At 43.1% G+C, this 16,007-nt stretch overlaps 1 protein-coding gene across 3 annotated transcripts in view; it reads right to left on the reverse strand.

Moving 5' to 3' along the window:
* Positions 1 to 16,007, reverse strand: part of PNPLA2 (patatin like phospholipase domain containing 2) — a 36,999-nt gene that overhangs the window by 13,426 nt on the left and 7,566 nt on the right. For all 3 annotated transcript variants that reach the window (XM_053394806.1, XM_053394824.1, XM_053394815.1), the window contains exons 2-3: positions 1,179 to 1,411; positions 891 to 956 (exon numbers count right to left, since the gene is read on the reverse strand). In XM_053394806.1, the coding sequence (XP_053250781.1) occupies positions 891 to 956; positions 1,179 to 1,411 (299 nt within the window). The remainder of the gene's footprint in view (positions 1 to 890; positions 957 to 1,178; positions 1,412 to 16,007) is intronic.

The following is a 16,007-nucleotide window of genomic DNA, read 5'->3' on the forward strand; positions in this document are numbered from 1 at the left end:
AAGACAACACCTCCTCATAGCCATGCTGTCAGAGAAAAAAGTTTTTTTTCAGGAGCTTCTGCCTCACTTCCCTGAGCCATAAGTTGTGGTTTACTGTTATATATGAAATAGTCACATGGGGCTTCTCAGAGAAAGCTGGGCCAGAGGGTTTTTCCTGCCTTCCCCAGATTTATTGCCCTTTGGCCTGGGTGGTGCTGAGCAATCTCCAATTCCAATGGCACTAAAGTCTAAGAGTTCAAGGAAAGGGTGCTGCTGCACTGATAGGCTGTGTGTGCTGTGCCCTCAACAAGAGTGCAATTAGCTGACATGCTGGCTTATTTGCTGCTAGACACACACACACACCACCCTTGATGCCTGAAACAGGACTGCATGAAAACAAATAATCTCAAGTTTGGAAAAAAACAAGAGGAAAAACTCCTGACATCTACTGCTCTGTGCTACACAGATGTATTTTCTTAAGGCAATATTGTTGGCACCCTTGTCAGGCGCTGGATAAAACACAGCTGCATATAGGCAGGGAGTTTCACCACTTTACGCAAGTCATGACAGACACATATTAAATACCCATTTTATAATCTGAAGATTATGACTAATACAGACTTTGTGGCTTCAGCATCAAGCAAGATACTCCCCCTCATCCCTGCTCCCTTTGACTTAATAGCCTGCCTGATGTGTCCCTGGGATGATGACACGATGACTAAAGCTTGTGGCTTATGGTCATCAGTTCCAGCAGGAATGAAAACGAGACAATCAGTAGCAAGCCACTTCTTCAGCTTTAGCACTCTATGTATAATACGGAGACAGTAACAGCCAACCTTGCAAGGATCACAGCATGACCTCGTACCAATGCAAGCAATTTTGGAAGCCCAAGTCCACGATGGCTTACTTACCACTCCTTGAAGACTGGGAGGGATGAGGCCACAGTACACTGGGATGAAAGTGCTGCAAACACATGCCTGAGAGAGACAGGAAAACACCACATGAAACCAAAATAACATGCAGGGGAGAATTTATGTATCCAGAGCACCAAGTAAATATCATCTGATGGAACAAGTGATAGCTACAAGACAGCCTTTCACCATGAAAGCATAGTCAAGTCAGGTGTCCCAGTCCCTGGTGGCTGGGAACCTACAGATTCACATCTAAAGCAACGAGGCAGTCATCATGTTATTACTTGCCTGGATAAGCTCCTCTTTGGAGCTGAACTCCGATAAGATGACATTCTCTCCATCTGAGACCCGCGTCAGCGAGATGCCCAAGCGTCCACTGGCCACCTCATGCCCATTGTCTGGCAGGGTCTTGTATAGGCAGGTACGGATGATTTTCACTAAGTTGAAGGAGGGGTGCAAGGGGCCAAGAAACCTCTTTCGAGCCTCCTTAGAGACATGGATGATGTTTGCACCAGCCTCACCTAAGGCACAAGAGAACAACGGACGTTAGGAGGGCGCTGCTGCATGATACTAAGCTAGCAGGCTTTACACGTTAAGGCACTCTAAACAGCAGTTATCTCTGAAATGCAGGCATCACAATGACTGGTGGTTTCAGAATCACAAAACTATGGTACTGCCGAGAAAGAGAAACGGACAAAACAGCTCATGGAAGGCTTGTCAGTGACTAAAAGAACAGTTAGAATTTGAGTTTCAGCCTTGCTATATTCTGTCAGCAAACTGTTGTTTTAATGGTGGTTTTAAAATTACAGAATGGCAATGCCCTTTGTGCCATTTGTAATAGAAATCATGCAATTAAATAGTCCTGAGGAGGAAGTACATGGTTCCCCAAACAGGTTGCACACGGCAAGAAGCCGCAGCCACTAAGCAGTTTGTTGCAGCATGCACCCATGTTTCAAATGTTGTAATTTTAGTATAGTGAGTAACTTCTGTTTGTCAATCTAGAGCTTCATTGGGAAATGACCTCACTGCCATAAGCCCTTCCCTTATTCCCCGCCCCCCCATATCCAGAGTTGTTTACCTTCTCATGCAGTTTCTCCTGCTAACCACAAAAATATACTCAAGGTTAAGTATAAAACAAATCTACCATGTTATAATAGGCTATTCTATTTTTTCTTCTATTACGTGATCACTGGTTTTCAAACTTGGATACTGCACATCTATAGGATACCATCTAATAAAGCAGCCAGCAGGGATTATGTAGCTTAACTATGTCTTAGTTCTTGAAACATGGTCTCATCATGAAATCAGCAGCAATCTGGCATATTTGTTCTTGCACCACAAAACCCTAATGTACCATATTCACTATCTCAAAATATTAGTCAAGGAACATTTAAACTGATGCAAATTGCAACCAGAAAATCATAAACATTAACTGGAGAATAATTTGTTACTTCTGCTATGCAGTGGCGTGCTCACATGGAATATTTCAGAGCATCTGGGCTGGCCCAGTGCATCTCGGGGAGCTCAGCATTCCAGGTGTAAAAATAATAAAACTTCTATGATCCCTTACCGGCAGATGAAATTTAAGTGTCGAAATAAGCCTCCATTGTGGATTTTTAAAAGAGCACTATTGGATTAAACCAGACTATTCCAGTCTAGCATCCCACTCTCACAGTGGCCAACCAGGTGCTTATGGGAAACCCACATGCAAGACATGTGTGCTCACTCTACACTTGTGTTCCCCCAGTGACTGGTATCCAGGGCATACTGCTTCTGATACTGACTTATCCCATAACTCACTTATCATGACCAGTAGCTATAACGATCAGTCAGGGATGCTGAAGTTGTACCCTGCATTGCAGATCCTGCACTGAGCAAAGATTCTAAGATTGTTAAGTGGGTGTTGGTCAACAATAATTCTTCATTCTACCAGGCCTAAAAGACACTCCCCCAGTACACACACACACATACACACAATAAATTGAATTTCAAGTGCCTTGACTTCCACATTCCTCTACTGCTCTGATGTCAATCAAAGGATACTGCAGCGTCACTCAGCTACAGCAAATGCAACGCTTTGGGATATTCAGTCCTCCACATTCTATAACTGACAACCTGGCTACAGCACTCTTTGACTCACATTGGAGCGGCTGAGGAAGTGGAAGCCAAAATGTTTTGCTATAATAATTTGATCAGTTTGTGAGTCACTGTAATAAATACATGGTATTAGTGATTAAATGCATCCTTCCATGATTCAGAGCGAACTTGTCTGAAGTACTGTGTGAGATACTGCCACCAACTTTGATACACAAACCCCCACAAAGGAGGACTGATTTCCCCAAAGAGAACTTCTTAAGCTTGGCAGCAACACAGGCTTTGATTCAGTCTTCAGAGTTCTGTTGGACAGGAGTGAACTGGGCAAAACAACAACAACCCAGCAATTCTTTCCCTATTGAGATGGTTCCACTGCTCTATCACGTCGCTCCAAAACAGTCCACAGTTGTGGGAACAAAAGCTCAGCTGCTTCATTCTTAACTGTCCCAGTGATCTGCAGTGGGTCAGAGGCTGACTTAGTAGAAAAACAAAGACTCCCATTTTCCCACTTCCTCTCTAGGGCATGCCAGCCAGAAAAACTTGCAAAAGGCAAAGGGGGTAGGGGAGAGACAGTGGGCAGAGAGACTAAAAGCTGTCAGATTCAAACTGCCAGAACTCACAATGAACCTAGACTGATTTGTTAGGACTTGTGCTCACCTATCTGCTACCCTCATATCTTGTGGTAGCAAATTCCTTAGTTTATCTGCACTGTATGAAGTACGGTAGTTCTTTCTTTTGTCAGTTCTGTATCTCCCACCATTTGGCTTTGATGGATTGCCATGGCTTCCAGTATTATTGGAAAGGAATAAAAACTTCTGTCTACCTTCTACACACCATGCATCATTTTATATATCTCTATCATACCCTGTCTGACCCATTATTTTTCTAAGCTAAAAAGCCCCAAATTGCCCCTGACCCTGGAGGTACATCAGCCACCATGTGTCCTTTACTTATTTAAAAGCAAGAACATAGCTGTGTACCTTGAAAGGGCCAAATAACCTTTAAGGGGGACATGGATAGAGTGAACTTCAGACTTCCTAGAAGAGAGATTCAGCTTGGATGCACTGCCAAAGGAGAGTGGATTTATTTGGATAGACTCCAAAGTAGATGACAGCAGTGATGATAGTTGAGCATGTGCTATAACCTTATGAAATGCTATGAATACACACTCACACACTAACAGAAGAAGGCCACCAGCAAGCTGAGCTTTGGCAATGCTAGAGAGGATTATTAATGGGAATTAGAGAGCTCACACTAGAGTGCTGAAGGAGAGGGAAGGTGACTCCTATTGAGGAATCACAGTAATAAACATCCTTAAGATATTATCTCCAGTTCCTAGCATAAGGCTGGTAGAGGATATAAAAGATGGGTGGTCTCAATTTGTGTGTATGCCCAATCTCTCTTCATCCCTCACCCAGGGTGCTATTCAGCTAGGCTTTACTGGAGCAGATCTACTTAAATTAATGGACCCAACTTAATCATGTTTATTAATTTCAGTGGATCTTCTTTAAGTAAAACCTAGCTGAATACAACCTCCAATATTTTGGTCAACCATCTCAATATTGTTTATAATATGCTCTTCATTGCAATGCAGCTCCAGAGAGGGTTACAAATAATATACAAATTTACATTATACTACAGTGCCTTAGAAAACAAGGCAGTTAATTACAAGCATAAAAATAATAAAAAACACATCAAGCCTGACACTAATATCCACCAAAGTCCTGAGTGAATAGAAAGGCTTTCACCTAGCACTGGAAACTAACGAAGTGGGGCTTTATTTTTCTATGGAAACTTTCCATTTCATAAATACTTAAGTTCACAATGAACAGATGCCAATTACAAATACAGTATTAAGCAAGCTTGTTAGCTTTCTTTACTAAGTACAAGAAAAACAAATATGCTAAATTAGACCACTCTCTAGGGCAGGCACCCCCAAACTCGGCCCTCCAGATGTTTTGGGACTACGACTCCCATCATCCCTAGCTAACAGGACCAGTGGTCAGGGATGATGGGAATTGTAGTCCCAAAAACATCTGGAGGGCCGAGTTTGGGGGTGTCTGCTTTAGGGCATCAGAAAATTTCCCAATTGAAATTACCCTAATTGTATTTTGATTCTTGAAAAAGAAATCCAGAAAACATCACCGTAGGAAACTCAAGTGGTGTAAGTTCCAGTCACATCTCAGAGGGATTCCAAAGCTGGGGCACCAACCCAGGCTTGCCCCTTGTGTCACTGCATAATAAGCTTCCCACAGAGGAATTAAGCAAGGCTGTACAGATGGAGGCCCTATTCCAGGCAACCTAACCTCAAATTGTGTGGGGCTTATAGCCATGTTTGTTTGGGGTGCTGCTACATGACCACCACATACAAGCTGCCCTGGTTCCCACCAGACTCTTCTCCCCTCTTCCTCCTCCATCTCCATAAGCCCTCCCTGCTGGTGCCCAGAAGCTCTAATTTGGGGAAACCCTGTACCTTCTCATAATCTCCCAATACTTAAACCAACAGAACCAAGGTGGGGAACCTTTGATCCTCCAGATGTTGCTGAACTAGAGTTCCCAGCAAGCATAGCTAGTGCCCAGGGTTGATAGGACTTGTAATTCAGCCACATCTAGAAGGCCAGGGGTCCCACACAACAGCAACAGAGAGACACAAAATAATTAGAAGCACCACCAGCTCTCTTCCCAGGAAGGGTCAATTTGACCTGCAAAAATATTCAACTCACAAAAGCAAAGCAATTCAAATTAGTGGCAAATAAGATTTATCTGCAAGCAATAGATGGCATAGCTACTGACAGTCATTCTGGAAGCCCCTGTTCTTCTTGGGGAGGATCCATCTCAGAGCAAAGGGCACTAGCTAAAGCCAGGAACATTCCAGCTTCATTAGGTATTCCATTACAGACCAACACAGAGGGCATTTTAACATGTGAGGCTTAAAAAGCATTCCAAGAGGAAAGTAAAGCTATACTGGCCAAAATACACACCCACTTGTATGGGGGGTGGGGAGAGCACAGCCACGATTACAGATGAAGGGATAACTAAATAAATTCCAAGGCATCAAAATGGTCTCACAAGGGCATCAGAAAGGGCCCAAGGATATGATTTGCGTAACCTGCAAGGAGACACTTTGAATTTAAGACTGAAGAATGCAAACCTTGATTGAGAAAGTTGGTGCTGTCTCTGTTGCATGAGGAAAGGGGAACAAGCAGAGGGATTCTGGAGGTGGGGAGCTGCAAAGAACAAATGTTTGTCCTTTCAAAACATGTGGTTTCAGATACTGATACTGATATTGCACAATTGCAAGCAGAGGCGGATTTAGGGAAGCACAACTGGTCTTGTCACACTGGGTGCAGAGCCACGACTATGAGGTAGAATGGAAAGGGAGAGGCTCGATTGGGTGGGGTGCCGAATTTTGGTGTTGCATAGGGAGCTGATGAAATGGGAGACCTCAAGGTCTGCCACTGTTGCAAGGGCTATCATTTAGTCAGCTTTCCACCTCCAAGGTATGCCAGCTACATTTTAAAAACAGACCATCTCAAAGAGACCCAACATGATATAGGAGATGGGATGGGAGATGGACCATTTCAGACAGAAACAGCCACTCTGCAATCAGGCTAGACTATTTCTAACTATGAGGCACATGCAATCCCCCACCCCCATTGTAACACTGTGATGGGAGTAGCCAGAGCTATGTAACTTGTTTTCTTCAAGAGTTCTTTGGAACAGATGCTATAGGCCTTATCTATCAAGGTCACTCTACTCTATACATCTGGGCATCAACCTCATTAAAAGAGCTGCTTCCCAACAGTGTAGGATCTGCACAGATTTATCAAACACTGATTCCAAAGCATCCTTCTGCCTCTTCCCAGTTGCAAATCATCTTATTCCAGCCAGGATCATGACAGCTGCCTGGATTTTCCTACAAGGCTACCATGACACACTGGTTGCTCTTTCTCTCTCCGCCACTTGGCATTCTGCTTTACATCACACCCTTCCTGTTTTCACACATTCCATATCTGTTCCAGCAGGCTTTGCTTTTTGCCAATTTGTTTTTCATCCCGGAAGAAAAGGCAGCAACACCAGTCAGTACTTCACACACACACACACACAAATGTATTGCAAATGACAGGAAGCCAGCTAAGTTACCTGCAGCTGAGGCTGGGGGTACTTACTAAAGGTAGAGGTATTCAGTGGTCAGACTCAAGATAGCAACTCTCCAGTCAGCAACCATATCATAGATTCCTCATAGCAGAAATTGGGGAAGGGGCTTCTTTCCTGTCAAAGTTTCAATTTTCCCAATTCAGCAGTCCCAGTGTCCAGCAGTATCCCATGCCTGCCTCATTTTATTTGCTAACTTTGGGGAAGTTTGACAGAGGCACCAGAAGAGGCTGCCTTAGACCACCAATGAAGAAGTTTTCAACACAACAAGAAGCAACCATGTATACCTCCAGTCAGTGGAGGGTGGGGCTGAGATGAACAGCTGAGGAAAACACACTTTGTGGTTTCCCAATAAACAACTAAGCTCCCTTCCTCCTGCTCGCTTTGTTCCTTCTCCATGTACATACGGCAGTCATGAAACTACCTCTCACAATGTAAGCTTAGAATCTCAAGGGAGGCAAATTTTTGCACATCTGTCAAAAACCCTCAGGCGACCACAGCAACAACTGGTGCAGGTTTATAGTGACTCTTTTTTTTTTATGGATCACCCACGGAATAAGCACAGAGGTTCCTCTGTAACTAAAAAAAAAACTGTGGAAAGGGGGACTGTCATAATGATGCCCACCAATTACAATCTACTAAGTGAGTCACAGTATCTTTTTAAGATGCTTGTTTCGGGAAAAGAACTCAATGAGTCAGTTTAGCCTTCTAGACCATTATGAAATGCTTTCTGCACACATAGGAACACAGGGTTTCAGGCGAAAGGTCTTCCCAAGTTTCACCTGGAGATGTCAGGGATTGAACCTGGGACCTTCTGCAAAGCAGATGCTCTACCTCTGAGCGACAGCCCTTCCCCGGCTGTTGAGTTGTTGCCTTCTCTGTTAACTAAGGCTGCCTACCAGCCCTCTAAAAGCCTGGAAGCCTCGGAAGATGCTGCAGCAGGTGCCCTTCCTACCTTGCTCCTCCACTGCTCTTCTGCTCAGCCTTCTTGCTGTGGAGCCAGAGAGTCCCACTTTCTGTGGCAAAGTGGGAAGAAAGTGGGCAAAGGCACTAGTGGAGGAGCACAGTAGGAGAGGGTGCATCTTCCTTTACTGCTCCAGTCTGTTTTTAAAAAAAAACAAAAAAACCGCACAAACAAAGCAAGGACAGATATTATCTCTTAAGTTGGCAGTTGGCAATGTTGTTGTCAATAGACTGCACCACCCTAGAACGCCTTGCCTCAATCCGAAAAACAGCAGCAAAAAACAAAACCCCAATAAAGTGATAAATCATTGGAAAAGAACAGAAGTTTATAACCTTGAATGGGAGACAAAGCTTCTTTGCAGGCATTAAGACACTCACGTGACTACTGCCTCTTTATGGGGCTTGTTTCCTCAGAAGTGTTGAGAAATGGTGTACACTAGAACAATTTGTTCTGATGTCTGAGTGGCCTTCTGCACTCCCAGGCCTTCCAGTTTCTGAGGTGGGGTGCGGGGTGGTGGGGAAGATGGGGCCAGCTATGCAACTTCTTCATACTCCTCTTTGTTTGGGATGCAGTGCAAAAAAGGCAAGGAGACTTCCCTGAACAACAGCAGCCCTATGTTAAAGGCCATTCTCTACGAGGAGAGAACACGAGCCATCCTTCCTACACTACAAGCTGCCACATTAATTATTTTTTTTAAAAGGTCATCTTGCACAAATATTTGAGAAACGGCACTGCACAAACAAATAATTCTGCAAAAGAGAGTTCTTAGAAAGCCTGGCCAAGAGCCATGGCTATGCTTCCAGTTCCTGTGAGAACTTACCACTTGCACAAAGTGACTTTCAGCCAAGCAAGGACAGTAAGAACAGCTCCCCATAAAAGTGGGGAACAGAAGGTTTCAAATTAATTCAAATTTTATCAAGCTGCATCATGAAAACATAGCTCTCTAGATGGGCCTATTTCCATCCTGGATAAGCTTAACACAGACTGGCATCAGAATCCTTTTGTTCTGTGGCTTATTGGGTTTGGAGCAGTTAAAGCTAGCCTTATTCATCAGTCTCCTTAATTATAAACTATAATTATAAGCTCAGCCTTCATTGTTGGTAGCATTACTTTACTACAATATATAAATGATTCTGGAGAATGAGTAGATAGACCGTCTTTTTTATACAGAAATCTCAGCAAGCTCACATACGTACATGCTGCACAAGCAGTACAGCATTTTGGCTTTACGCAATAATGCAAGATGAAAAACATCATGATGGCAAGATATCCCCACTCTGAACCCTACCTTTAGCAGCACTTTCATTTAAGAAAATGAAATGGTTTCAATAACTGTGCAGCAGTAAATTCATTTGGGGATTAATATTGGTTATAGAACCTAACGGATTCCAGAGCATATTATTTCCATTTTGTAAGCCTTGTTTCAGATTCTGACTAGGACTGAGATGAGCATTTTCCAGAAAAAGTACTGTTAATGGGGAGAGGGACAAGAAGCTTCATTTACTCAATTCAATCACTACCACTAATGCTGTACAGTGGTACCTCGAGTTATAGGCACTTCAGGTTACAGGAGCTTCAGGTTACAGACTCTGTTAACCCAGAAATAGTACCTCAGTTTAAGAACTTTGCTTCAGGATGAGAACAGAAATCACGTGGCAGCGCAGCAGCAGCGGGAGGCCCCATTAGCTAAAGTGATACCTCAGGTTAAGAACCGTTTCATGTTAAGAACGGAACTCCAGGACGAATTAAGTTCTTAACCCGAGGTGCCACTGTATTTATAAAGCACAATAAATTCCCAAATTGCAATGATAACCCGTAGCGATCAATTACCACAATTTACAACACTAAATAATTCAGCTTTACGTCAAAATCAAGGTGAAAATCCTCCCCTCTTCCAAGAAAAATCCTCATCCACTGATGCATAAGTCTGAAATGCAAAAATATCCTAATTTCATATGATTATATACTTATAATTATGTACACATTCATGTTTAGTCACAGACTTTCAAAAATAACAGAGATCTTCCTTGTAAGGGTGTGTATGTTGTGTACTTAACATCTTGCATTACATGAATGAAAGTAAAGTATAAAGTACCACTAACAAGGTGTGAGAAGATAAGCATCTGAACACTTTATTTTGCAAAAGGGCAGTGGGTGGCTGTAAACAGTGTTTAAAGCGACCAGAATTTTCAGGATGCACATAGTTTTGCAATTTACAGTTAACAAGTAAGGCCAGCCAGAGTTGAGTCATCCAGAATAGAAATGGTACTGTCCTGAGTGATACTGTGCAAACTATGAGTTCTGCTGGTTTGACACCTCCTAGCAGCCACAATTATTTAACTTATTTCCTACCAGAGGTTCTCCTACAGTAGGAGACTAATGGGGCAGGCTGGACCTCTTTAACAAAAGAATGCACCGTCCAGTGTAAATGGAGCTAACAAATGCAGCTCCTGCCACTATATAGAGCTCAGTCTGTTTGTTGCTGAAGGAACTGTGTATCTGTGTATCTACAGCACAGCCTGAGCCTTGCCTTACCTTGTCTTGCATGCAGCTGAAGCCTTACTTCATCTCGCCTCACCTCATTCCACTGCTGCCTACTCCCTAGTTCAGCAGACTAGAGGAAAAACAACAAGACAGAGGGGCTGGGGAAAGGCTGCATGTGTACAGTAGTGCTCACGAGAAACAATGTGGTCTAGTCTAGTGGTTAAGAGTGGCTGACTAGAACTTGGAAGACCCACGTTCAAATTTCCATTGAGCGGTCTTGGTCCAATCACATGCACGTGTTCTCTCTCTCTCTCTCTCTCTCTCTCTCTCTCTCTCTCTGTGTGTGTGTGTGTGTGTGTGTGTGTCTAAGGCACCTGATAAGGAGAACCACAGTGTGGGTGGGTGTCTGTGTATGGTGCTTTGAGCTCCTTGGGAGAAAGGCAGGATATAAGTAAAGTGGTGATTCAGGGGCAGACTCGGTAAACTTTTGTAGTATGGTGCCCTGTGTGAGGTCAAAATTTGGTGCTCCCAAATGGATCTTCTCAATTATGGATCTTCTCAATTTTGCGCCTCCTCGGCTCGGTACCCTGTGAGGGGAGACAGCCCACACTGCCCTAATTCTGGCACTGGGTGATATCAATACTTTGCAAAGAAGTGTTGGCCACTAACAGTTTACCTCTACCAATGCGCAAACTGCAGTTTGTTTCCATAGCAGTTTACCAAGGCGGGGTGGCTTTTAGATACAAAGCCATTTCATCAGACGTGTGGGCTGTGAAGCTATACTGAAAAACACCATGCTATTACTTGCACTCCTCCACCCCACTTCTTGAGTGCTTATGGCTGCAAGAACAGAGGTCATTGCCCTCCATCCCACCTCCAGTGAAGTTAGCAGACAAGACTCCACCCTTGTTACCAAAGCTTTCCTAATCACTCAGACCAGAGAAAACTAGACTGCTTCTGGTGAAATGCAGAATTAACCATCTTCACCATATTTATTCTGTACGGCCAGTGAGACCATAGGGGAGAGCAGAGAGTATTTGTGCTACCTTACATTTGCTTTCCTATAACTCTCCCTTTCCTCTTCAACAGAGGCCTTTAAGAAGTGCAAGTGCCCAACTAGATGTGATGGGGCTGGGGAGACTCATTGGTTTCTCATGAGCCTCCAGTTTTCACTTGTGAAGCAGGAAATAGTATAATTATCATAAGATGTGAATAGAAGGGCCAGTGGAGCTTAAGCATCTCTTCTCTTATGCGGTGCCTCACCCTGCCCAATAGCTTCAGGCTGCTTTTCATGTCCTGGCAAGTCCAGCTTAGCAGGGTTTGAATGAATCCTAACTCCGAGTGTGTTGTGTATTGCTTATTTGCTTACTTGCTTATTTATTTACTTAATCTTCCCATTTATTTCTATTCCATCTTTCATCCAAGGAGCTCAAAGTGGTCTACGTAGTTCTTCTCCTCCCCATTATTTCTCACAGCAACCCTGTGAGGTAGGTTAGACTGAGAGTGAATGACTGCCCACGGCTATGGGGGGATTTGAACCCTGGTCTTCCGGGTCCTGGTCCAACACTCTAACCACTAATAATAATAATAATAATAATAATAATAATAATAATAATAATAATAAATTTATTTATACCCTGCCCTCCCCAGCCAAGACCGGGCTCAGGGCGGCTAACGTCTGGTATAAAACAAATTGATTGAAATACAACTTAAAAACAAATTAAAATACAACATTAAAACAGATCCCTGTTTTAAAGGGATTAAAACATCAGATCCCTGATGAACTGCAAAGCTCACTCACTGAATGGGGCTGTGGCCAAGACTCACGCCCTTTCTGAGCTAACCCTGCCTCACAGCACTGTTGTGAGGATACGCAAGTTTTGCTATTTTATCACCCACAACTCCTTAGCATGTTTGCAATGTTCTTTTTTATGGTGTTGAAGGGTTGTTTTGTTTTGTTTTAAAAATCTGGCTGGCCTAGAACTTCCAGAGAACATAGTAATAAAGAGTCAGGCATGAGTATTCTAGTCATTAGGACAGTGATGACCAAACTTGGCCCTCCAGCTGTTTTGGGACTACAACTCCCATCATCCCTAGAGAATAGGACCAGTGGTCAGGGATGTTGGGAATTGTAGTCCCAAAACAGCTGGAGGGCCAAGTTTGGCCATCACTGTATTAGGGAGATAACCAGATAAGAGAGGAGAAAAGTCTGCATTGCAAATTCAGGCCTTAGAGGCTAGATCCAGCACTAGGGAGGCCCTCTGCGCCCTTTCAAAATCCCCTCTCATGAAAGCACCAAGGATTCACTCTGCTAGGTTGCTTCATATACTGGCTTTCTCTCCCTCTGAAACTCTGTCCTCTTTGCCCTTCCATCTAGTGCTTACGTACTAAGGCTTATGGTTTACAATTTAACTTTGCCCCATTGGTGTTGGGTTACTCACGGCAAGCTGCCAACAGTTAAGTCATAATGAATTTATTCCAATGGACTGCCTCCCAAGGGCAATATAATTCACAAGCAAGGCACAGTGATGTGTGGTTCAAAGACTAAAGTTTTCCACATACACTTGGTTAAGCCATTGGCATACTCCATCCTCAAGGGAGTCTTGGTGCTGCAATATCTGGTGGTAGAAGTGGAGCTTTCTCATCAGCAGACTACCCATGGATTCCTTCAGCTTTCCACAAGCCTGTTTCTGGGGGAGCAGTTGCACAATTCAGGTTTGCATTGTACACAAACAAGAATTTGCAAGGGAGTCTCATTAACGTAGGCTCCTCTAACTAAACAATGGCCAGAGGTTATGGCTGCTTGCATACTGCAATCATGTGGAAGCACAAAATACAGCCGTGGACACTAAATTCAATTACATTTTTTAAAAGGAGGTTTTCTATTCTAATGGTGGCAACAAGAACAGTTTAAATTGAGCCCAGAAACAAAACTGGTAACAAGTGTAGACATAACAAAACTAGAGCAACAATTAACCCCAGTGAACCACAGTTCTGGCAGTTGTGTTCTATACAAGCTGATGCTTCCACCCAACTGGCCCTTATAAAGGGTTCAGAGCATCTGGTCCTTAACAGCTCACAGTGTAGTAAGAGATTGGAGGAGGTATTAAAACTCAGTTAAGAAAACTCATTTAGCAAAGTTCTAGTACTGATGCCTTATCACAGAATCCAAATCTCAGAAGCAAGAAAGCCTATACAGTGGTACCTCGAGTTACATAAGCTTCAGGTTACAGACTCCGCTAACCCAGAAATAGTGCTTCAGGTTAAGAACTTTGCTTCAGGATGAGAACAGAAATCATGCTCCGGCGGCATGGCGGCAGCAGGAGGCCCCATTAGCTAAAGTGGTGCTTCAGGTTAAGAACAGTTTCAGGTTAAGAATTAAGTACTTAACCCGAGGTACCACTGTACTGTACAATGCCTCCCACTTCCTGAAGCAAGTTACGTCCATACTGAGTAACAAAGGCAGCCTGGATAGGTGCACAACTGGGGCTGAATTTCATTCTTCTCTCTTTCTTTTTATACTCGAGTGACAAATTGACAGGACTAAAGGTGGCTCTTTAGAAAGTGACAAATGATGCGCCCCACCATCACAAAACTCCTAAGAGGCTTCAAACATCTAGAGCCTTCTGAAGCATTGGAAGAGTTACAAGGAGATAACAAGAACGCTCATCATCTAGCAATCATGTTCCTCGCTTCACGTTACAAGAAAAGAGTTTCCAAACATCAGGAAAAACTATCTGACAGTAAGAGCTGTTCAACAGTGAAACAGTCTTCCATGGGAGGTTGTGGATTCTCCTTTCCTGGAGGTTTTTAAGCCGAGATTGGATGGCCATCTGTTATGGATGTTTTAGTTAAGATTCCTGTATTGTAGGGGGACTAGATGACTCTTGGGGGTCCCTTCTAACTCTATGATCCTATGAAATGTAAGTTGTAAGATCTACTAATGAAGTAGGTTAGAATTCAATAGGATGGCTCCTTAATGCCCCCAAGTTATGCTGTTGTCACCTGATCACCCACTCATAAAAAAGGAGTTACCATCACATTCTTAAAGAGAGAGGTCTGAGATTTTGTCCGACTCAAGGTAGTTACATAATGTTTAAATGATTGAACAACAAATTTAGTAGTAGCCAGCTTGCACCTGATATACGCATAACCCCCTAAGGGCTCTGAAAGGAGATTAGCAGCTGACCTGTGCCAATTGCTGATTTCTGAAATCACGTGACCATCTCCTTTATCTGACTACCAAACATGAAGCACAGCCGTTCCTAACATTATGTACTGTAAACAGCACTTCTCTCAGGCATGAGTATGAGGGAAAACTTGTGACAAGAACAGACAACGCCTACAACCCAGGAATGCATGCTATCTGCACAGAATAGCAAATGCTTACAAAAGGCAATCCACAAAGCTATTAAGAGGAATACTTTTCAGACAGGATTTATAGGGTGTTCATGATTTTTTGGTTCATTATGTTTTACCTTTGAATGCTGCTATTAGTTGGTACTATTGTGTTGGTTTTACCTTGCTAGAAAAACAGCTTGGGGACCATTTTTGTTGGAAAGACAATATATATGCTGTATTCATTTATATCTAAATTAATAATCACCATGTCAATGCTTCCTGCAGAGTAATGAACAGGTCTAGGGACAAACACATGAAGATGCCCCAAGGAACAAATTATTATATGCTACGGGAGATAACAAAAAATAAAATTAGACATTTAATAACCATCAGAATATAACCTAGGGAAGATTCCTCCCTAGCCACAAATACACGAGAACAGTGCTCACAGTGCAAAAGAATAGGACTCCTTGATATCTTAGTGCACAGATGAGCAATATCAAGACACTGTTGGAGTCGTATCAGCATAGCCAATGGTAAGAGGTGATGGGAATTGGTAGTAGAGCAACATCTGGAGGGTGACAGGTTGCCCATCCTTGTCTTAGTACTTTACTACAAGTTTATTGCTCTCTCATCTCCATTTGTCACTCTTTCTAAAACTCAAGCAGAGTTAACACACATTGCTTGCAAATGAAACACTGATCTTATACAAGGTTGAACTATATGGTCTGCTCATATACAACAGAGCACATTAGAGGTTACATTCTATACAAACACAGACCCTTAATTAAGGATTGAGTCCCTTGCACTCATGCTAGGGAACAGACCTTAGTGAACCCAACTGGAGTTACTTCTAAATAAACACACTTAGGACTGCACCGCATGTCTTTGAGGGCTCAAAGGTGCCAACAATATCCTCTTACGAAGGGAACAGTTACTGAGTAGCCTCAGAAGACCAGATCAAAAAGCATGTCTAACACCACCCTTACAGGAGGGTCTCCTGTCAAGCCATATTCTTTTCCCTGTAGTCACATGGAAACTTGCTTCTTTATCACCCGATGACATAGACCTGATCACAG

This window comes from Podarcis raffonei, chromosome 1 (assembly GCF_027172205.1).
Source record: "Podarcis raffonei isolate rPodRaf1 chromosome 1, rPodRaf1.pri, whole genome shotgun sequence".
Taxonomy (NCBI): domain Eukaryota; kingdom Metazoa; phylum Chordata; class Lepidosauria; order Squamata; family Lacertidae; genus Podarcis; species Podarcis raffonei.